Source organism: Leucoraja erinacea, chromosome 3, assembly GCF_028641065.1.
Source record: "Leucoraja erinacea ecotype New England chromosome 3, Leri_hhj_1, whole genome shotgun sequence".
In the NCBI taxonomy this organism is placed as follows: domain Eukaryota; kingdom Metazoa; phylum Chordata; class Chondrichthyes; order Rajiformes; family Rajidae; genus Leucoraja; species Leucoraja erinaceus.
Window position 1 is genome coordinate 10,726,893 of NC_073379.1, and position 22,349 is coordinate 10,749,241.

Below are 22,349 nucleotides of genomic sequence, written 5' to 3' on the forward strand. Positions count from 1 at the left end.
GCGCTGTTCTTCCAATTTGCGCTGGGCCTCACTCTGACAATGGAGGAGGCCCAGGACAGAAAGGTCAGATTGGGAATGGGAGGGGGAGTTGGTGCAGAGCGGTTGCTTAAGACGGACTGAGTGGAGGTGTTCAATGAAACGATCGCCGAGCCTGCGCTTGGTCTCGCCGATGTACAGGAGTCCACACCTGGAACAGCGGATACAGTAGATGAGGTTGGAGAAGGTGCAGGTGAACCTATGCCTCACCTGGAAAGACTGTTTGGGTCCTTGGATGGAGTTGAGCGGGGAGGTAAAGAGACAGGTGTTGCATCTCCTGCAGTTGCAAGGGAAAGTACCTGGGGAGGGGGCGGTTTGGGTGGGAAGGGACGAGTTGACCAGGGCGCTGCGGAGGGAACGGTCTCTGCGGAAAGCAGAAAGGGGTGGAGATGGGAAGATGTGACCAGTGGTGGGATCCCGTTGGAGGTGGCGAAAATGTCGGAAGATTATATGTTGTGTGCGACGGCTGGTGGGGTGGAAGGTGAGGACAAGGGGGACTCTGCCCTTGTTACGAATGGGGGGATGGGGATAGTGACAGGCCCCTCCCCACCGGTACTGTACCCCAGTGACATATCATGAACTCTTCCAGTTTTCCCTTTTCAAAGATCCCCTCCACCAGATTGTAAATTTACCTCCGCCTATCTACTTTTTGTGTCCATTAATTCACCTTTTCCCTCCGCACTTACAAGCACAGGCAGGTATCGATCCTGTGCTCCATAATCCTGACGTATCCTGTTGGACACGTTTCACAGAGTGCTGGAGTAACTCAGCGGGTCAGGCAGCATCTCTGGAGAAGGGGAATAGTTGACGTTTCGGTATAGGCGACCCTTCTTGAGAACAGACATGCTGCCTGACCCGCTGAGTTGCTCCAGCTTTTAGTGTCTATCTTTGGTGTAAACCAGCGTCTGCAGCTCCTTGCTACACATTTCCCATTAGCCTGCTGGCCTTTCGTTGTCCCATTCATACCCCATGGCTGCCTGCATTCCACCTTCTGTTCAGCTGCTGTTACGACTTAGCTTTCAACAAGCCTTTCCCTGAGCCACTACTGCACTGCCAGCATCTCCTGAACACACTTTCTCTCTTTGTCCAGCCTGGCTCTGAGCCCAGTTCTAGTCACCGCCTCCTTTCCGCTCATCACTGTATACGTAAGGCCACCGCCTCTCACACACCCCCCTCATGCTGGCTGTCTTAAAGCAAGCCTGTAACCAGTTGACCAGTTGTGCAGCAAGGAACTGTGCATGCTGGTTTAAACCGAAAATAGGCACATAAGTGCTGGAGTAAGTCAGCGGGACAGGCAGCATCTATGGAGAAAGGGAATGGGTGACGTTTCACAGAGTGCTGGAGTAACTCAGCGGGTCAGGCAGCATCTCTGTAGAAAGGAAATGGGTGACGTTTCGGGTCGAGACCGTTCTTCGGTTGGCACTTTGAACAGGAAGGAAAGGCTTCAATGAACGCCCACAAACACACACGCGTCAGCATAATAGAGGCTTCAGGAATATCAGAAATTTCCTGTATTTTCTTGCTTGGCGACTAACTTAATTTCAGCAGAGTTTGGGTTGGTCTCTCTGGAAGGTCAGGGATTGAGGGGAGACATGATGGAAGTACATGAAGTTACGAGAGGCAGAGATGGGAGAGACAGTCAGAATCCCCAGGGTGGAAATCTTAGTTTCAGCAGAGATCAGATGTACATGGATAGTTTTCTTGGAGTCTGATGGGGGAATGTGACTGACATCATATCACAGTATGAGAGGCATAGTTATAAAAAAATCTTTGAACTGCTTCAAAAGGTGACACCCTCTCCCCCCCCCCCCCTCCCCACCCCCATCGCCTATACATTTCCCTCCACGGATGCTGCCTGACCCACGAGAGGTGAATTGCCAGATACACCGAAACAGAACGATTCAATTCTTATTGCGTGTGTATGTGTGCGTATATATTTTGTGTATTTGTGTGTGTGTGTGTGTGTTTTGTGTGTATATGTGTGTGTGTGTGTATGTGTGTGTGTGTGTTTGTGTGTATATGTGTGTGTGTATATGCATATTTGTGTATATGTGTATGTATGTGTATATTTATGTGTATGTTTGTGTGCGTGTATGTATGTATGTATGTATGTGTGTGTACATGTATGTGTGTGTGGATGTATATGTGTGCGTATGTATGTGTGTGTGTATGTATGTGTGTGTATGTACGTGTGTGTGTGTATGTATGTATATGTGCGTATATGTGTGTGTGTGTGTGTGTGTGTGTGTATATGTGGGCGTATCTATCCTCAGCTGACCTCGAGGGACAGTGAGTTCGCACCTCTTAATCCTTCAGTTTATAAAACAGAAGGCGGATCTTTTATTTTTTTCCCCCTCTGCTGCTCGGAGGAGTGTTGGTTGGTGGAAGTGTTTCAGCGTGCACGGCGAGCAAGGTTGCATGAGGTCGTTTTGTACCGCTGCGGGGAGGCTGGTGGTGCTTTAAGGCTGGAACCCGCCTCACTCGCTCGCTCGCTGCTCGCTGCTGCTCCTGTGCCTCTCTCTCCGACCTATATAAGCGCGTTTGCTCGCTCTGCCAGACATTGCTGGCTCGAGTTTCTTCACCTCCTCCTAGGCGGTGGCGGCGGAACATGGCGGCTCTGTGCAACATATTGCTGAGGGCGAAACGCAGATGGTGCATCCTCAGCCTGGCGGGATGGAGGCGGCAGCAGCAGGTAGGAGGGAGAGGAGGGAGGGAGAGGAGAGGGAGAGAGGAGACAGCAAAGTGCAACATCTGGCAGCCAGCGAGTGTAGCAATTTGCAGCCCCCGGGAAACTGTTACATTACCTGCGCCTGCACGGTAGGCGAGGTGCCAATGCAGGCAGGCGCTGCACCAACACACACACACCTATCCCTCCCTCCCTGACCTTGTCCCTTCACCGCGGGCAGGACTCATGCAGCACAGATACACAGACAGACACATACAGACACCCCTCTCGTCTGGACACCGCTGCAGACATTTCTTTTGTGGCATTAAGAGTTCTGCTTCATCGTGTGTCATGACCTTTCTTTCATTCTGTGATTAGACTGGTGGTTGTGCGGGGTCAGAGAGCTCTGCTGCACGGAAACAGGCCCTTCGGCCCACCTTGTCTATGCCGCTTTCTTTGGAGTGTGCCGGCCGGAGGTGTGACCTTATTGGAGTCCCACGTTTCACGTTTATCCCCCCCCACGTCCCACCCACCGGCCCCACAATTCACTCCTCCTACTCACCTTCATTTGACATCCTTTTGTCATTTTACCCTTGCACTCGCATTACCGCTCTCTAGCTTTGCCTTCCTCTCCTCTCCTTATGTGACCCCCCCTTTACCTTTCACCACCTCACACCTCCAGTCTCTTCATCCAACCCATCTGCCATTCACCCCCCCCCCCTTCATGTGTATCCACCTATCAGTCGACAGGCTTTGTGCTGCCCCCACCTCGTTTTTTTTTTTTTCCCAGTTCCCCCACCCCCCCCCCCCCCCCCCCCACTCCAGTGTGAGGAAGGGTCCCGACCCGAAACGTCGGCAGTCCATTCCCTCCACACATGCTGCCTGACCCGCTGGTTTCCTCCAGCACTTTGTGTTCTGCTCTGAAATTCAGGCACTTGCAATGAAAAGGTCATAAGATCAATTATAAGAGTGATACAGGAAACAGGCCCTTCAGCCCAACTTGCCATACTGGCCAGCATGTCCCACATGCCAGTATTTGGTCCATATGCATCCAAACCTGAACTATCCATGTACCTTTCTAACTGTTTCTTAAACTTTGGGATAGTCCCAGCCTCAACTACCTCCTCTGGCAGCTCGTTCCATACACCCACTACCCTTTGTGTGGAAAAAGTTATCCCTCAGATTCCCATTACATTTTTTTTCCCCCTTCACCTTAAATCTCCGTCCTCTGGTCCTCGATTCCCCTACTCTGGGCAAGATACTCTGTGCGTCTACCCGATCTATTCCTCTCATGATTTCATACACCTCTATAAGATCATCCCTCATGCTCCTACGCTCCAAGGAATAGAGTCCCAGCCTGCTCAACCTCTCCCTGTAGCTCAGACCCTCGAGTCCTGGCAACATCCTCGGAAATCTTCTCTGTAGCCTTCCCAGCCTGACAACATCTTTCCTAGAACATGGTGCCAGTACTGAACATAATCTTCTAAATGTGGCCTCACCAAAGTCTCGTATAACTGCAACATGACCTCCCAACGTCTATACTCCAGTTCCTTGCAACTACACTGCTACAGTGCCATCTACCCAATGCAGAGTCCACACTCCCGGCGCTGTAGAGACTGACGGAGCTCAGCCGAGCCTGAGAAGGTGCCCTCTGCATCTGAGCTCTCACCCTCTGCATCTGAGCACTAACAAAGTGGTGCTGTATAAAATCGTGACGTGAATAGATAGTGTGAAATATTTTACCCAGAGTCGGGGAATCGAGAACCAGAGGACACGGGGTCATGGTGAGAGAGGAAAGCTGTACTAGTTCATAAGTGTGGGTGGCGCGGTGGCGCAGCGGTAGAGTTGCTGCCTTACAGCGCCAGAGACCCGGGTTTACGGGTGCTGTCTGTGCAGTTTGTACGTTATCCCCGTGACCTGCGTGGGTTTTATCCGAGATCTTCGGTTCCCCCCCCCCCCCAAACTCCAAAGACGTACAGGTTTGTAGGTTAATTGGCTTGGTATAAAAATTGTCCCTTAATTAATGGGCATAGGGTAGTGTTAATGTGCGGGGATCGCTGGTCAGCGCGGACTCGGTGGGCTGAAGGCCCTGTATCCGCACTGTATCTCTAAACTAAAACAGGCGCAGGGCTAGACCATTCGGCCCATCGTTTCTACTCCGCCGTTCAGTCATGGCTTTCCCTCTCAACCCAAGTAGGATCCTGAGGGGTAACTTTTTCCACACAGAGGGTGGTGGGTGTATGGAGCGAGCTGCCAAAGGAGGAAGTTGAGGCAGGGACTACAACAACATTTAAAGGGCATTTGGACATATATTTGATCAGCCATGATCATATTGAATGGCAGTGCAGGCTCAAAGGGCCGAATGGCCTACCCCTGCACCTATTTTCTATGTTTCTATGATAATGGTATATTGAGGGGGGAGGGAGGAGAGATGGATGTTTTTTGTGGGGCGAGTGTTGGGTCGGGTATATTTTGAGGGAGGTGGAGGAGCTGGACTGGGTGGGGTTTTATTTAGGGGGGGCATCCAGGTTGGGATTATTTAGGGGCAAAGTGCCATGCTAGGTTTAGTGGGGGCGGTGGATGAGGGAAAGAGCTGGACTGGGTTTACTTTAGGAGAATTTAGTGAATAGATTTTAGAGCAGTGAGAGGCTTGGATAGAGTGGTGTGGGAGCATCTAGGACTAGAGGTCACAGCCCCGGAATTAAAGGACGTTCCTTTAGGAAGGAGATGAGGAGGAATTTCTTTAGTCAGAGGGTGGTGAATCTGTAGAATTCATTGCCATAGAAGGTTGTGGAGGCCAAATCAATGGATATTTTTAAAGGCAGAGATAGATAGATTCTTGATCAGTACGGGTGTCGGGGGTTATGGGGAGAAGGCAGGAGAATGGGGTTAGGAGGAGAGATAGATCAGCCATGATTGAATGGTGAAGTCAATTTGATGGGCCGAATGGCCTAATTCTACTGTCACTTAAGATCTTATGAGATGGACACAAAATGATGGAGAAACTCAGCGGGACAGGCAGCATCTCTGGAGAGAAGGAATGGGTGACGTTTCGGATTGAGACCCTTCTTCAGACTGAGAGTCGGGAGAGGGAGACATAGAGATATGGAAGGGTAAGGTGTGAACACGAGAGATAAAAGGGGACGATGAATAAGGGAAATGTAAAACACATCAACATTGGTTGAGGGGAAGGTGACAACGAGGTGTACAAAGTAAAAATTAAACAGGAGGAAAGTGAAACTAGTTGGAGAACTAGGATGGGGGAGGGATGGAGCGAGAGGGAAAGCAAGGGTTACTTGAAGTTAGAGAGGTCAATATTGATACCGCTGGGTTGTAAGCTGCCCAGTTGGTGATAAGGATAGGAATGATTTGGAGGGATAGACACCAAATGCACGTATCTGACACTAGCCCAGAATGCCAACTTGGCTGGCAGGGAGAAGGTGGGCCAAAGGGCCTGTACAGCACAGTCTATGACTTGCTATAAAGGTGGTAACAGATATGTCTTCCTGACTTGGTGGTGAATCTGCAGAATTCTCTGTCACAGACGGCTGTGGAGTGGAAGTTAATGGATATATATTTAAGGCAGAGATAGATGGATTCTTGATTAGTACGGGTGTCGGGGGTTATGGGGAGATGGCAGTAGAATGGGGTTAGGAGGGAGAGATAGATCAGCCATGATTGAATGGCGGAGTAGACTTGATGGGCCGAATGGTCTCACTCTGCTCCTGTGCCGTGTGAACTTGGGAGTAACCTACCATAGTCACGGACTGCCACACCGAGTTTGTAAATAATACCTGGTCCTTGGCAAAGATCCATGAACTGGCTGACCGTGCGTGCCTGCCAGCTTTCCTTTAGCAGTTCGCGTCTGGCCACACAAGTGTTTCCAGTTCCAGCCTCTCTGACCTTGTACTAGGCATGGAGCTAATGGTAGGATCTGGTACTACGCCACATGTAATGCTGAGGCTCTATAAGGCGCTGGTCAGACCACATTTGGTGTACTGTGAGCAGGCAGTTCTGGGCCCAATATCTGAGGAAGGATGTGCTGGCTCTGGAGAGGGTCCAGAGGGGGTTTACGAGAGTGATCCCAGGAATGAGTGGGTTAAGATGTGATTGGCATTTGTTGGCACTGGGCCTGTACTCGCTGGAGTTTAGAAGGATGAGGGGGAAACTCATTGAAACTTACATTAGTGAAAGGCTTGGTTAGAGTGGATGTGGAGAGGATGTTTCCACTAGTGGGAGAGTCTAGGACCAGAGGTCACAGCCTCAGAATTAAAGGACGTTGTTTTAGCAAAGTGAGGGGGATTTTTTTTAGTGAGAGGGTGGTGAATCTGTGGAATTCATTGCCACAGAAGGCCGTGGAGGCCAAGTCAATGGATATTTTAAAGGCAGAGATAGATAGATTCTTGATTAGTACGGGTGTTAGTGGTTATGGGGAGAAGGCAGGAGAATGGGGTTAGGAGGGAAAGGTAGATCAGCCATGATTAAATGACGGAGTAGAGTTGATGGGCCGAATGGCCTAATTCTGCTGACGCCCACATACCAACTGCGTTCCTGTGCCCTGGGGAGGAGGAGTGGGGGGGGGGGGGGGGGAAAGAACGTGAGCATTCACTTTATCCGTGCCCCTCATAACATTGTAACCTTCTCAGCTCCAAAGGAAATAAAGTCCCAGCCAATGTAACCTCTCTGCCTGTACCTACCTGATCTCCCAATTGCCCAACACTTTAACTCCCCCTCCCATTCCCACACTGACCTTTCTGTCCTGGGCCTCCTCCATTGTCAGTGAGGCTAACTCCCCTAACTCTCAGTCTGATGAAGGGTCTGGACCTGAAACGTCACCCCATTCCTTCTCCCCAGAGATGCTGCCTGTCCTGCTGTGTTACTCCAGCACTTTGCGTCTGTCTACCTCCTTATCTCAATTGTTTCCTGTAATAAAACTACAGGATAAGCGGTGTCTGAGGAGTGGTCACTGATCAGAAGCATTTACTCGTCTCTCTCTCTGGCTGATCAATGTGTTCTCGGCAATGTATTTCTGATTAACATAGGTACATACTTAAAGTGGTACAATTACACATGACGTGGACATGTTGTGCTGAAGGATTTGGTTTTTGTGCTCCGACTCTCTGGCCCCAGCACCTGCACTGTTTTGAATGTTGAACCTTTACTAATGTGAGGGGAGCGTGGCCGAGCTCTGGCTGTACCGCGTCCTGCGTAAAGCCACCGGCACGGCCGCGCACCTTCTGTGAACGCGTTTAAGAAAGAACTGCAGATGCTGGCAAAATCGAAGGTAGACAAAAATGCTGGAGAAACTGAGCGGATGAGACATGCGAGGATTGCACGAGGCTGCCTCACCCGCTGCGTTTCTCCAGCAGTTTTGTCTACCTTCTGTGAACACGTGATTTGATGCCTGCCATCCGGGGCCGGGACGCATGTGATAGATGTGGCCCGCCATCCGCTCACAGACATGCGTCCCGGCCCCTACGCAGAACAAGGCTGTTCACCCCCCGATCTAAATGGCGTTAAGTTGGGGAAAAGGGGAAGTACAACAGGATCTGGGGTTCCTTGTTCATCAGTCTATGAAAGTAAGCATGCAGGTACAGCGGGCAGTGAAGAAAGGGAATGGCATGTTGGCCTTAACAACAAGAAGAGTTGAGTATAGGAGCAAAGAGGCCCTTCTGCAGTTGTACAGGGCCCTAGTGAGACCACACCTGGAGTATTGTGTGCAGTTTTGGTCCTCTAATTTGAGGAAGGACATTCTTGCTATTGAGGGAGTGCAGCGTAGGTTCACAAGGCTAATTCCTGGGATGGCAGGACTGTCATATGCTGAGAGAATGGAGCAGCTGGGCTTGTTTACACTGGAGTTTAGAAGGATGAGAGGTTATCTTATTGAAACATATATAAGATTATTAAGGGTTTGGACACGCTAGAGGCAGGAAATATGTTCCTGATGTTGGGGGAGTCCAGAACCAGGGGCTACAGTGGTAAGCCATTTAGAACAGAGATGAGGAAAAGCTTTTTCACATTTTTGTGAATCTGTGGAATTCTCTGCCTCGGAGGGCTGTGGAGGCCGGTTCTCTGGATGCTTTCAAGAGAGAGCTAGATAGGGTTCTTAAAGATAGTGGAGTCGGGGGATATGGGGAGAAGGCAGGAACGGGGTACTGATTGGGGATGATCAGCCATGATCACATTGAATGACGGTGCTGGCTCGAAGGGCTGAATGGCCTACTCCTGCACCTATTGTCTATTGTTGCTCCAGCACTCTGTGAAATATCATCTATCCATGTTCTCCAGAGATGCTGCCTGACCCGCTGAGTTACTCCAGAACTCTGTGCTTTGCTCCGCAGTCCCTTGTGTCCGCAGGTTAAAGCTCGCTCTGCATTGCATCAACACTCACACCGGGGGCACAGACAAGAGCAAAACAGCTGATATCAAGGGGAGCACAAGCATCCGCAGATGATGGAATCTTGAGCAATAAAATAGACAGAAAGTGCTGGAGGAACTCAGTGGGTCAGGCAGCATCACTGGAGAAAAGGAATAGGTGACATTTCGGGCTGGGACCCGTCTCTGTCGGATAGAGTCGGGGTGAGGGGTGAAAAGTGAAAAAGGGAGGTGGGCTGTTGACAAAGCCTGGCAAGTAATAGGTGGATATATCTGGGGGAGGGGTGGGTTGATGATTGAAGTATGTGACAAAGGCTAGAGGTCAAACAGTGTCAGATAGGAAGATTGACAGAAAATGCTGGAGTAACTCAGCGAGGACGGGCAGCATCTCTGGAGGGAAGGAATGGGGACGTTTCAGGTCTGAAGAAGCCTTTGGAAGGGTCTTGACCCGAAAAGTCGCCCATTCCTTCTCTCCAGAGATGCTGCCTGACCCGCTGAGTTACTCCAGCATTTTGTCTATCTTCGGCTGAAACCAGCATCTGCAGTTCTTGCCTACAGACAATGAGACTCGAAAACAACAACAAGATGATGTGGTTAATGAGTGGATAATCTAATCTGCAAAACATTCCCCATCCAGACAACAATCTGTCTCTGAAGGTCACCAAGACCAAAGAGATGATTGTAGGGTTCAGGAGAAGGCAGGCTGCCCGCTCCTCAAACAACCCCCCCCCCCCCCCCCCCCCCCATCAATGCGTCCATTGTGGAGGGGGTGAGCTACATCAAATCCCCAGGGGTGCACCTTGCTGATGACCTCTCCTGGTCTCTCAAGACTACACACCTAGATGGGTGTGCTCAGCAGGGTCTATACTTCCTCCGGGGGCTGAACCGAGAGAGGCTTCCCCCACCCATCCTCCCTATGTTATACCACAGAGAGAGTCATGACCAGCTGCATCACCGTCTGGTCCGGGAGATGCACCGCATCAGGCAGGAAGCCCCTGCAGCCGATTAGTCAGGACAGCGGAGAACATCATAGAGGAGCCTCTCCCATCCATTTCGGACATTTTCAACAAAGGATGCCTCCGAATAGCCTCCAACATTAGAAAAGAACTCCTCCCACCCCGCCCGTGGACTCTTTGCCCCTCTGGCATGAGGGAACAGAGCATCAAGGCCAGCACCACCAAGATGTGCAAGAGCTTCTTCCACCTGTCTGTTAGAATGACGAACACACTGCTGCCCCCGAACGCACGCACACACGCACCTCATCTAAATCACACACCTCTGCTGCACTGGCACCTTCTATCAATATCACCACCAACAACAGAATGGTTAAACACAAATTTAAACCCGTTACCAAGGATGGGGGGGGGAGGGGGGGGGAGAGGTATATCTCCATCTTCTCTCTTCTCATTTGTTTTCTTTTCTCTTGCACTTGGCAGCTTAGGGGTCGTTTTCTTGCTTTCTCTCATTTTATTTCTCTTTCCTTATTCTCTTTTTTTCTCTCTTTTTTCCTTTTTTTTAAATTTAGGTTTTAATGTTAAACATGAAGCTGTACAATAATTGTATAACTGTTATGTCGATCGCCTTATCCCTGTACAATGGCTTCTAATTAAATAAATAAATGAATGAATGAATGACTGACTGAATAAGATGGAAAAAAAAATCGCCCACCATGTACCTTGCACCTCAGTCCCGTGAGGAACAACATTTCGTTCAAATGTATACTTGCATGTTCGAATGACAAATACATTAACTATTATCATTACCCAGGTCAGTCCAAACAGCTAAAGCTAAAGCAATCGGAGGCTCTCCAGTGAAAGATAGAGGAACTCGCTACAGTACGGAGTCACTGCATGGCCGCTCACCACCAATGTGAACACGATGACAACCCTAGAGACACCAATTCACCCCCAGTCTTAGAACATGGGGCAGTACAGCACAGGAACAGGCCATTCAGCCCACAATGTCCATGCTGAACTTGTGCCCGGTTAATCTAATCTCCTCAGCCTGCACATGATCCATATCCCTCCATCCGCACATGTCCATGTGCCTATCTAAAAGACTCTTAAACACCACTATCGTATCTGCCTCCACCCCCATCCCTGTCAGCACGTTCCAGGCACCCATCCCCCTCTGTGTAAAAAAACATGCTCCACACATCTCCTTTAAACTTTGCCCCTCTCACCTTAAAGCTAGGCAGCTGAACCTCAACTAGAGAGCAGTCCTGCACTACTATCTATCTCATTGGTGACCCTCGGACTATCTTTTTTTTTTAAGTTTAGAGATAAAATGAAGAAACAATAAATTGCCTGACCCGCTGAGTAACTCCAGCACTCAGTGAAACGTCACCTATCCATGTTCTCCAGAGATGCTGCCTGACCCGCTGAGTTACTCCAGCACTCTGTGAAACGTCACCTATCCATGTTCTCCAGAGATGCTGCCTGACCCGCTGAGTTACTCCAGCACTGTGTGAAACGTCACCTATCCATGTTCTCCAGAGGTGCTGCCTCACCCGCTGAGTTACTCCAGCACTCTGACAGTTTTTCTCTGAGGATCTGCTGGTGATGAGTATCACTGTGGTCTGCTTATTTTCCCTAGAGCTGTGGCTGCCTTCTCTCCACCAGTGCCCTGCGACGCACAGAGTTCTATGATGACCCAGTAGCTGCTGTGCAGGACATACCAGACGGAGCCACACTGCTGGTCGGAGGTAAGCTGACCATGACGTCCCTCTCCCCGTGCCCTTGACCGCGCCGCGTGCGGTGGCAACCAGTCTACTCCGCCATTCAATCATGGCTGATCCATTGTGAACACACAATGCTGGAGTAACTCAGTGGGACAGGCTGCATCTCTGGAGAGCAGGAATGGGCGATGTTTCAGGTCGAGACCCTTCTTCAGACCCGACCTGAAACGTCGCCCATTCCTTCTCTCCGGAGATGCTGCTTCACCCGGTGAGTTACTCACCCGCAACTTCTTTATCTTTCCCTCTCAACCCCATTCTCCTGCCTTCTCCCCATAACCTCTGACACCCGCACTAATCAAGAATCTATCTATCTCTGCCTTAGAAATATCCATTGACTTGGCCTCCACAGCCTTCTGTGGCAATGAATTCCACAGATTCACCATCCCCTGGCTAAAGAAATTCCTCCCCATCTCCTTCCTAAAGGTACGTCCTTCAATTCTGCGGTTATGACCTCTGGTCCTAGACTCTCCCACTAGTGGAAACATCCTCTCCACATCCACTCTATCCAGGCCTTTCACTATTCGGTAAGTTTCAATGAGGGCACCCCTCATCCTTCTAAACTCCAGCGAGTGCACTTAGTGCACCCATCGGCCAATTTTGGTGAATCTCCTCTGCACCCCTCTCCAGTGTAGTCACCACCACCTTCCAGTGTGGTATCCGACACTCCACGCCCACTCCCCCCTATGACCTGACCAAAGGTTTATTAAGACAGACACAAAAAACTGGAGTAACTCAGCGGGACAGTCAGCATCTCTGGAGAGAAGGAATGGATGACGTTTCGGTCCGAGTTCCTTCTTCAGACTCGGAACGTCACCCATTCCTTCCCACCAGAGATGCTGCCCGTCCCGCTGAGTTGCTCGGGCATTTAGTGTCTATATTCGGTTGAAACCAGCATCTACAGTTCCTTCCTACACTATGTCTTATAAAGTTGTACCCAGAACCCCTCGGATTAATCCTCCATGCCCTTGCTCATGGATTGTGTCTCCTTGGACACCCGTTCTGCACCTTGAGGGATAATTGCACTCACTTTCTCAGCATTTTATGGTAATCCCAAAAATGTGTTGCTACATGTTATTGTTAGAATTAAACACCATCTTAGTCACACAGTTAAATCGCCAGTTAGTCACACAGCGTGGAAATAGGCCCTTCGGCCCAACTTGCCCACGCCGACCAACATGTCCCATCTGCACCAGTCCCACCTGCCCGCATTTGGCCCATATCCCTCCAAACCCGTACTATCCATGTATCTGTCTTAACTGTTTCTTAGACGTTGTGATGTCCCAGCCTCAACTACCTCCTCTGGCAGCTTGTTCCATACACCCACCACCCTCTGTGTGGAAAAGTTACCCCTTGGATTCCTATTCCTGGATGGAGTGGATGTGGAGAGGATGTTTCCACTAGTGGGAGTGTCTAGGACCAGAGGTCGCAGTCTCAGAATTGAAGGGCGTGCCTTTAGGAAGGAGATGAGGAGGAATTTCTTTAGTCAGAGGGTGGTGAATCTGTGGAATTCTTTGCCACAGACGGCTGTGGAGGCCAAGTCAGTGGATATTTTTAAGGCAGAGATAGATAGATTCTTGATTAGTGCGGGTGTTGGGGGTTATGGGGAGAAGGCACGAAAATGGGGTGAGGAGGGAGAGATAAATCAGCCATGATTGAATGGCGGAGTAGACTTGATGGGCCGAATGGCCTAATTCTGCTGCTATCACTTATCTTTCCCCCTTCACCGTAAATCTATGCCCTCTGGTCCTTGATTCTCCTACTTGTCTACCCGTCCCTTGCTCCCTTGAGTGTTCTCTACTTGAACGTGATGAGCTTGGAGCCATTGGATGTGCGGCCATATTCTGTCCTGACCTGTACCCCTCTCTGATTTCTTTCTCCCCCCCCCCCCCCCCCCCCCCCCCCCCACCCACCCATCCTCTCTGCCTTAGGGTTTGGGCTGTGTGGCATCCCAGAGAACCTCATCGGGGCGCTGCTGAAGACGGGCGTTACGGACATCACTGCCGTCAGCAACAATGCGGGGTGAGTGGGGATCAGGCCCTTAACTCTGGAGATGTTGCAGAACAGGTTTGCTGCTGGCATTAGGCGGCAGTAGCTGTTGGGAGAGGTTAGACAAACTTGATCTGTCATCTCTGGAACCGAGGCCTGACGGGAGTACATTAGTCATCATTACAGTCAGGAATTTGCAATACGTAAAGGGCCTGTCCCAATATGCGATTTCTTCGGCGACTGCCGGCGTTATATCAGGGTGTTATATGTTTGGCAGATGCAGTATAATGTGGATAAATGTGAGGTTATCCGTTTTGGTGGCAAAAACGGGAAAGCAGACTATTATCTAAATGGTGGCCGATTGGGAAAGGGGGAGATGCAGCGAGACCTGGGTGTCATGGTACACCAGTCATTGAAGGTAGGCATGCAGGTGCAGCAGGCAGTAAAGAAAGTGAATGGTATGTTGGCTTTCATAGCAAGAGGATTTGAGTATCGGAGCAGGGAGGTTCTACTGCAGTTGTACAGGGTCTTGGTGAGACCACACCTGGAGTATTGCGTGCCATAGAGGGAGTGCAGAGAAGGTTCACCAGACTGATTCCTGGGATGTCAGGACTGTCTTATGAAGAAAGACTGGGTAGACTTGGTTTATACTCTCTAGAATTTAGGAGATTGAGAGGGGATCTTATAGAAACTTACAAAATTCTTAAGGGGTTGGACAGGCTAGATGCAGGAAGATTGTTCCCGATGTTGGGGAAGTCCAGGACAAGGGGTCACAGCTTAAGGATAAGGGGAAATCCTTTAAAACCGAGATGAGGAGAACTTTTTTCACACAGAGAGTGGTGAATCTCTGGAACTCTCTGCCACAGAGGGTAGTTGAGGCCAGTTCATTGGCTATATTTAAGAGGGAGTTAGATGTGGCCCTTGTGGCCAAGGGGATCAGAGGGTATGGAGAGAAGGCAGGTACGGAATACTGAGTTGGATGATCAGCCATGATCATATTGAATGGCGGTGCAGGCTCGAAGGGCCGAATGGCCTACTCCTGCACCTAATTTCTATGTTTCTATGGTTCTATGTAGCCTTTTCATGCCTTTTTCGATGATTTCACCAGGATAATGCCTTTTTCACGATCGAGTACCTAAATCAGCCTTTTTTTGCCATTTTGCTAAAAGGTTGTGCTATTTTCTCTCGTTGTACCGTGATTACACGTTAATATGAATGTTATTATTAACGTGTTAACATTGTATAAATTACAAAAAAAAATCCACCACCGGGGGCGCCAACGTTGGTCGTTCATTCGTTCATGCAGCTGCCGGCTGGTTCAGTCTTCTCCAAATTCTACTTATTACTTCCAATTTTGCAAACTTCCCACAAGCTGCCACTTCCCTTGAGAACGTGGCGGAACATTAGTGAATAACTTGCAGGTTTTCAACAAAGTAACTGACGATATCCATAAAGTTCCTGGCGATGTAGGTAAAGACATACAAGGAAAATGTGAGAGAGTGATTTTAGCTAACAAAGATCTTGAAGAAATACAAAACAAAGCTAAGGTTCACAAAGGTAGTTGTAATGCACAAGATATCGACATGAATATAGAGTCTGTAGCTTGTTTCGGGAATGCACCAGTGACCTCAGCTGAGGTAGAAAGAAGTTTTTCACAACTGAAGCATATTCTGTCTGACGGACAGCATAGTTTAACAACAGATAATTTGAAAAAAAAAATGCTGGTAATTATGTGCAACCAGGCAACTTTGGTCATTTAATGTAGAGTACCTATATGTTATCATTTTAAACCATATTTTGGTGGTGGAAATACATGCCTTTTTATACCTTTTTTGGTCTATAACTGCCTTTTTCGTGCCTTTTTTGTAATTTTTATTATGCCTTTTTTGCTTGCCTATTTGATCAGCCATGATCATATTGAATGGCAGTGCAGGCTTGAAGGGCGGAATGGCCTACTCCTGCACCGATTTTCTATGTTTCCTTTCAGAGTATTTTAGTGCCTAAACATCCTGGCTTTAATAATCATCATTATCATCATAATTATACTTTATTAGCCAGGTATGTTTTGCAACATACGAGGAATTTGATTTGTCATAGTCATATCAATAAAAAGCAACGGAACACACAAAACACATTTTAACATGAACATCCACCACAGTGACTCCTCCACATTCCTCACTGTGATGGAAGGCGAAAAAAAACGTTCAATCTCTTCCCTTCTTTGTTCTCCCACGGTCGGGGGCCTCGAGCCTTCCGTTGACGGGACGATCTTGGCTTCCGTAGCCGGTGGCGTTGGGGCCCTCCGTGTCGTGGCGATCAAGCTCCTGCAACGGGGGGGATTCTCAGCTCCCCCGCGCCGGGCAATTGGACCCCGGGTCGGGGCTGGTCAAAACCTTCAGCATCGTTCGGAGCTTCCCAACATCGGTCTCTGCCCGAGACTGCGAGCTCCTCGATGTTGAAGTCCGCAGGCTGCGGTTGGAGTGTCGATCGTAGGCAAGGGATCGCAGCCTCCAATGGTAAGTCCACAGCTCCGCGGTGGGACTCAAAGTCAGTCTTGAGCAAGGCCGCCAGCTTCATGATGTTAGGGCTCAGAGCGACCGGAGATACGATCCGGAAAACAATCACATCTCCAGCTAGGTAAGAGATTGAAAAAAAGTTTCCCCCCCCCCCTTCTTTCCCCCCCCCCCCCCCCTCACAAAAAACACACCAAAGAACATTCACACAAACTTTTAAAACACACTAAACATAACAAAACAAAGACAGACAGACAGACTGTTGGTGAGGCTGCCATTGTGCGGTGCCCCCATAATTACGGGAGGCAGAGACAAGGTAGACAGACAGAACCTTTTCTTTCCTGGAGTAGAAATGTCAAAGACTAGAGGGCATAACTTTATGGTGAGAGGGGCAAAGTTTAAAGGAGATGAGCGGGGCAAGATATTTTACACAGAGGGTGGTGGGTGCCTGGAACGCGCTGCCAGGGGTGGTGGTGGAGGCAGATATGACAGTGGGGTTTAAGAGGCTTTTAGACGGGCACACGGATATGCAGGGAATGGAGGGGTGTGGACCACGTGCAGGCAGAGGAGATTAGTGTAACAATGAGGGAGGGCAAGTACCACTGAGGGTGAGGGGTTGAAGTCTGCACCCTCTGGCAGCATCCGGTGAGGGGCGGGAGTGATGTGGAGGCAGGGGGGTGGGTGGGGATCTATGTCTGACCCTTGTGTCAAGAGTGTTGTCGTATGCACCAACCTCTTGGGGCAACTTAAAAGGCCCCTAAAAGCAGTCGCCTACAATTAGTGGCCACACGATGGCGCAGCAGTAGAGTTGCTGCCTCACAGCGCCGGAGACCCGGGTTCAATCCTGACTACGGGTGCTGTCTGTACGGAGTTTGTACGTTCTCCCTCTGACCTGCGTGGGTTTTGTCCGAGATCTTCGGTTTCCTCCCACACTCCGAGGACGCATAGGTTTTTAGGTTATGTGGAGTTCTCTGCCACAGAAGGCAGTGGAGTCCAATTCACTGGAAGATTTTAAGAGAGAGTTAGATAGAGCTCTAGCGGAATCAAGGGATATGGGGAGAAGGCAGGCACGGGTTACTGATTGTGGATGATCTGCCTCACAATGCATGGCAGTGCTGCCTCAAAGGGCCGAATGGCCTCCTCCTGCACCTATTTTCTATGTTAATTGTCCATAGTGTGTAGGATAGTGATAATGTGCTGGGATCGCTGGTCGGCGCAGACTCAATGGGCCGAAGGTCCTGTTTCCGCGCTGTATCTCGAAACTAAACTAAGTAGATGGCTGGATTGTAATCGTGTGTTGTCTTTCCGCTGACAGGTTAGCACGCCACAAATAAACCTTTCACTGTACCTCGGTACATGTGACAATAAACAAAATATACAAAAATCAATTATACTCTAATGACTATAATACCCGGTATCCATAAAAATTGATGTCTTTAGTGCCACAAAAGACACAGCATTTAGTTCAGTTTAGTTTATTGTCACGTGTACCACGGTACAGTGAAAAGCTTTTGTTGCTTGCTATCCAGTCAGCGGAAAGACAATACGTGATTACAATCAATCCATTCACGGTGTACAGATACAGAATAACGTTTACTGCAAGGTAAAGTCCGATTAAGGATAGTCCGAGGGTCACCAATGAGGTAGATAGTAGTTAAGGACCGCTCACTAGTTGTTCCATGGTTGCACAGTCCATAGAAGAACATCTGAAGATTGGTCTCGACCCGAAACGTTGCCTATTTCCTTCGCTCCATAGATGCTGCCTCACCTGCTGAGTTTCTCCAGCATTTTTGTCTACCTTTGATTTTCCAGCATCTACAGTTCCTTCTTAACCATAGAAGATCATAGTTGCTGAGGTTAGTGTTGTGCAGTATTCAAGAGCCTGATGGTTGTTGGGAAGAAGCTGTTCCTGAACCTGGAGGTCAGGGTTTTCAGGCTCCTGTACCTTCTTCCTGTTGGTAGCAGTGAGAGCAGAGCATGGCCAGGGTGGTGTGGATCTCTGATGATGGTGGCTGCTATTTTTGAAGCAGCACCTCCTGTAGGTCCCTTCGATGGTGGGGATGTCGGTACCCGTGATGGACCGGGGCAGTGATGGTCACCACTCTCTGTAGATCCCTTTGATGGTTGGGAAGGTCAGTATCCGTGACGTTCACAGATGCTGAGGATGGTGGTGTGCAGGTGATGGCAGCTGAGAAGAAGCTGTTCTTGAACCTGGTTGAGTTTAGTTCAGAGATACAGCGAGGAAGCAGGCCCTTCGGCCTGCCGGGTCCGCGCCGACCAGCGATCCCCGCACACCAACACCAATCTACCCAATTTTTACATACACCAAGCCAATTAACCTACAAGCCTGTACGTATTTGGAGTGTGGGAGGAAACCGGAGATCGCGGAGAAAACCCACGCAGGTCACAGGGGGAAGAACGTGCAAACTCCCTACAGACAGCACCCGTAGTCGGGATCGAACCCGGGTCTCCGGCGCTGCAAGCGCTGTAAGGCTGCAACTCTACCACTGCGCCACCGTGACCGCTGCTTCTCGGTCTCCTGATGGGAGCGTGGCCCGCAGGGTGTGGTGGGTCTGTGCTGCCTTATGCGTGAACCTTGTCCTCTCTGCAGGGTGGACAACTTTGGTCTGGGACTCCTGCTCCACACCAAGCAGATCAAGCGCATGGTGTCCTCATACGTGGGCGAGAACGCGGAGTTTGAGCGGCAGTACCTCGCCGGGGAGCTGGAAGTGGAGTTAACGCCACAGGTGAGGAACTCTACTGAACCAGCCAACATGTCCGCATCCACTCCCCCCACCCCTCCCCCCACATTCCATTAGGACTTCTACCTCCATGTGTCTTCGCCTCATAGTCATTCCGCACGGAACCGTGATCTTTAACCCAACTTGTCCACACCGGCCAACATTTGGAATTCATTGCCACAGACGGCATTGGAGGCCAAGTCAATAGGTATTTTTAAGGCAGAGATAGATAGATTCTTGATTAGTACGGGTGTCAGGGGTTATGTGGATAAGGCAGGAGAATAGGGCTGAGAGGGAAAGATAGATCAGCCATGATTGAATGGTGGAGTAGATGTGATGGACCGAATGGCCTAATTCTGCTCCTATCACTTATGACCTAATGTCCCATCTGCATGAGTCCCGCCTGCCCACCTTAGGCCCATATCCCTCCAAACCTGTCCTATCCATGTACCTGTCTAAATGATCCTTAAACATTGGGATAGTCCCCACCCTCAACTACCTCCTCCGGCACTCCGTTCCATACACCCACCACCCTCTGCATGAAAATGTTCCAGGTCAGGTTCTTATTAAATAACTTTTCCCCTTCACCTTAAGCCGATGTCCTCTGGCTCTCGATTTCCCAACTCTGGGCAAGAGACTCTGTACATCTGCCCAATCTATTCCTCTCATGATTTTATACGCCTCTATAAGATCACCCCTCATTCTCCTGCGTTCCAAGGAATAGAGTCCCAGCCCACTCAACCTCTCCCTATAGCTCAGGCTTTCGAGTCCTGACAACATCCTCGTAAATCTTCTCAGTAGCCTTTCCAGCTTGACAACATCTTTCCTATAACATGGTGTCCAGAACTGAACACAATATTCTAAATGCGGTCTCACCAATGTCTTATACAACTGCAACATGACCTCCCAACCTATACTCAATACTCTGACTGATGAAGGCCAATGTGCCAAAAGCCCTTTTGACCACCTTATCTACCCGTGATGCCACCTTCAAGGGAACCATGCACCTGCACTCCTAGATCCCTCTGCTTTACAACGCTTCCCAGAGGCCTACCGTTCACTGTGTAGGTCCTGCCCTTGTTAAACGTCGCAAAATGCAGCACATTTCACATTTAATTCACATTTCTCTGTATTAAATTCCATCAACCATTCCTCAGCCCACCTGGCCAACTGATCCAGTTCCTGCTGCAATCGTTCACTACCACCTTCACTGTCTATAATATCACCCACTTTAGTGCCATCTGCAAAGTTGCTCATCATGCCATGTACGTTGTCGTCCTTCACTAATGTCTCCTCCCCTGCATTCCCTTCACATCAGAGACTGTCTGGAAAATGCTCAGCAATTCAATATTCGCTGACTCTCACAAAGAACGGCACGTGACCAGGCCCTTCGGCCCACAATGTTTATGCTCAACATGATGCCAGCTAAAATGCCGGAAAGAACTGCAGATGCTGGTTTAAATCAAAGGCACCCATTCGCCCATTCCTTCTTTCCAGAGATGGTGCCTGTCCCGCTGAGTTACAGCAGCATTTTGTGTCTACCTTCGATTTAAACCAGCACCTGCAGCACTTTCTTCCGCATGGTTTTAGGGTGTGGCCATTTTTTTTTTTGAAGTTGTAATGAGACAAATGGAACCAGACAAACAAATCTGGATCATTACACTTTAATTGAAACCTAATTTAAAGTCAAATCTAGTGATCCCTGCAGGGATATAGCTGGCTTGTAGCCATCAGCTGGGGGACATGCAGGAGAGGTAAGGAGATAACTGTGCGAGGAGCTGGATAGTAACGGGTGCTGTCTGTACGGAGTTAGTTCCTTCTCCCCGTGAACTGCCTGGGTTTTCTCCAAGATCACCAGATTCCCTGCCTCGGAGGGCAGTGGAGGCGGGTTCTCTGGATACTTTGAAGAGAGAGCTAGATCGGGCTCTTAAAGATAGCGGAGTCAGGGGATACGGGGAGAAGACAGGAACGGGGTACTGATTGGGGATGATCAGCCATGATCACATAGAATGGCGGTGCTGGCTTGAAGGGCCGAATGGCCTACTCCTGCATCTATTGTCTATTCTCTCCGGTTTCCTCCCACACTCCAAAGACGCACAGGTTTGTAGGTTAATTGGCTTGGTATAAGTGTAAAATTGTCCCTAGTGTGCGGGGATCACTGGTCGGTGCGGACCCGGTGGGCCAAAGGGCCTGTTTCCACGCTGAACCAAACTAAACAAAGTGACAAAGGCTGGAAGTGAGACCGGTAGGAATGAAATGTAAAGATGGTGGGGGTGATATGGATGGGGAGGGGCAGGATAGAGAGGAGTGATAGTGGGAAATATGAGTGTGTACGAGGGTGTGGTGGTGTGGGTGCCATGAGAATGCCATCTGGAGTGACTCAACGCGCCAGGCTCTTGATGTTGCACCATCTCCAGTCAAGTCCCAGCGAGTCGCATCAAGAACCTTTTCATTTAATACTGAATATTTTTACACAAAGGGACGATTGGGTGCCTGGAACATGCTGCCGGGTGGTGGTAGATACGATAGTGGGGTTTAACAGGCGTTTTGACAGGCACGTGGGTATGCAGGGAATGGAGGGACGTTGGCAGTTGAGTTGGTCTTGATAGCATGGACATTGTGGGCCGAAGGGCCTGTTCCTGGTCTGTACTATTCTCATGGGTCACCACTCTCTGAAGAAATATCCACCTCGCCTCCTTCTGAAAGTCCTTTCTCCACCCGCCGATCTTGAGAATGGTGTTTTGTCTCCACCCCCCCCCCCACTGCTGCCCCACCTCATGTCCCCTGCTCTTTCCACCTTCCTCCCCCCCCCTCTCCTCCTGCACACACTCCCCCCCCCCTCCTGCACCCCCCACCCCCCCCTCCTGCACACCCTCCCCCCCCTCTCCTGCACCCTCCCCCCTCTCCCCTCACCCTCACCTCCCCCCCCCCTCCTGCACCCTCCCCCCCCCTCTCCTGCACCCTCCCCCCCTCTCCTGCACCCCCCCCCCCCTCTCCTCCCCCCACCCCCCCCCCCCTCTCCTGCACCCCCCCCCCCCCCCCCCTGCCCCCCCCCCCCCTGCACCCCCTCCCACCCCCTCCCCCCCTCCCCCCCTCTCCTGCACCCTCCCCCCCTCTCTCCTGCACCCTCCCCCCCCTCTCCTGCACCCTCCCCCCCCCCTCCTGCACCCCCCCCCCTCTCCTGCACCCCCCCCCCCCTCTCCTGCACCCCCCCCCCCCCCCCCCCTCCTGCACCCCCCACCCCCCCCCCTCTCCTGCACCCCCCTGCACCCCCCCTCTCCTGCACCCTCCCCCCC

At 50.3% G+C, this 22,349-nt stretch overlaps 1 protein-coding gene across 1 annotated transcript in view; it reads left to right on the top strand.

Moving 5' to 3' along the window:
* The first annotated feature begins 2,397 nt into the window (after nucleotides 1-2,397).
* Nucleotides 2,398-22,349, top strand: part of oxct1a (3-oxoacid CoA transferase 1a) — a 45,444-nt gene continuing 25,492 nt past the window's right edge. The window contains exons 1-4 of the mRNA XM_055632060.1: nucleotides 2,398-2,728; nucleotides 11,672-11,780; nucleotides 13,742-13,832; nucleotides 18,924-19,059. Coding sequence (XP_055488035.1) covers nucleotides 2,645-2,728; nucleotides 11,672-11,780; nucleotides 13,742-13,832; nucleotides 18,924-19,059 — 420 coding nt within the window. The 5' untranslated portion in view covers nucleotides 2,398-2,644. The remainder of the gene's footprint in view (nucleotides 2,729-11,671; nucleotides 11,781-13,741; nucleotides 13,833-18,923; nucleotides 19,060-22,349) is intronic.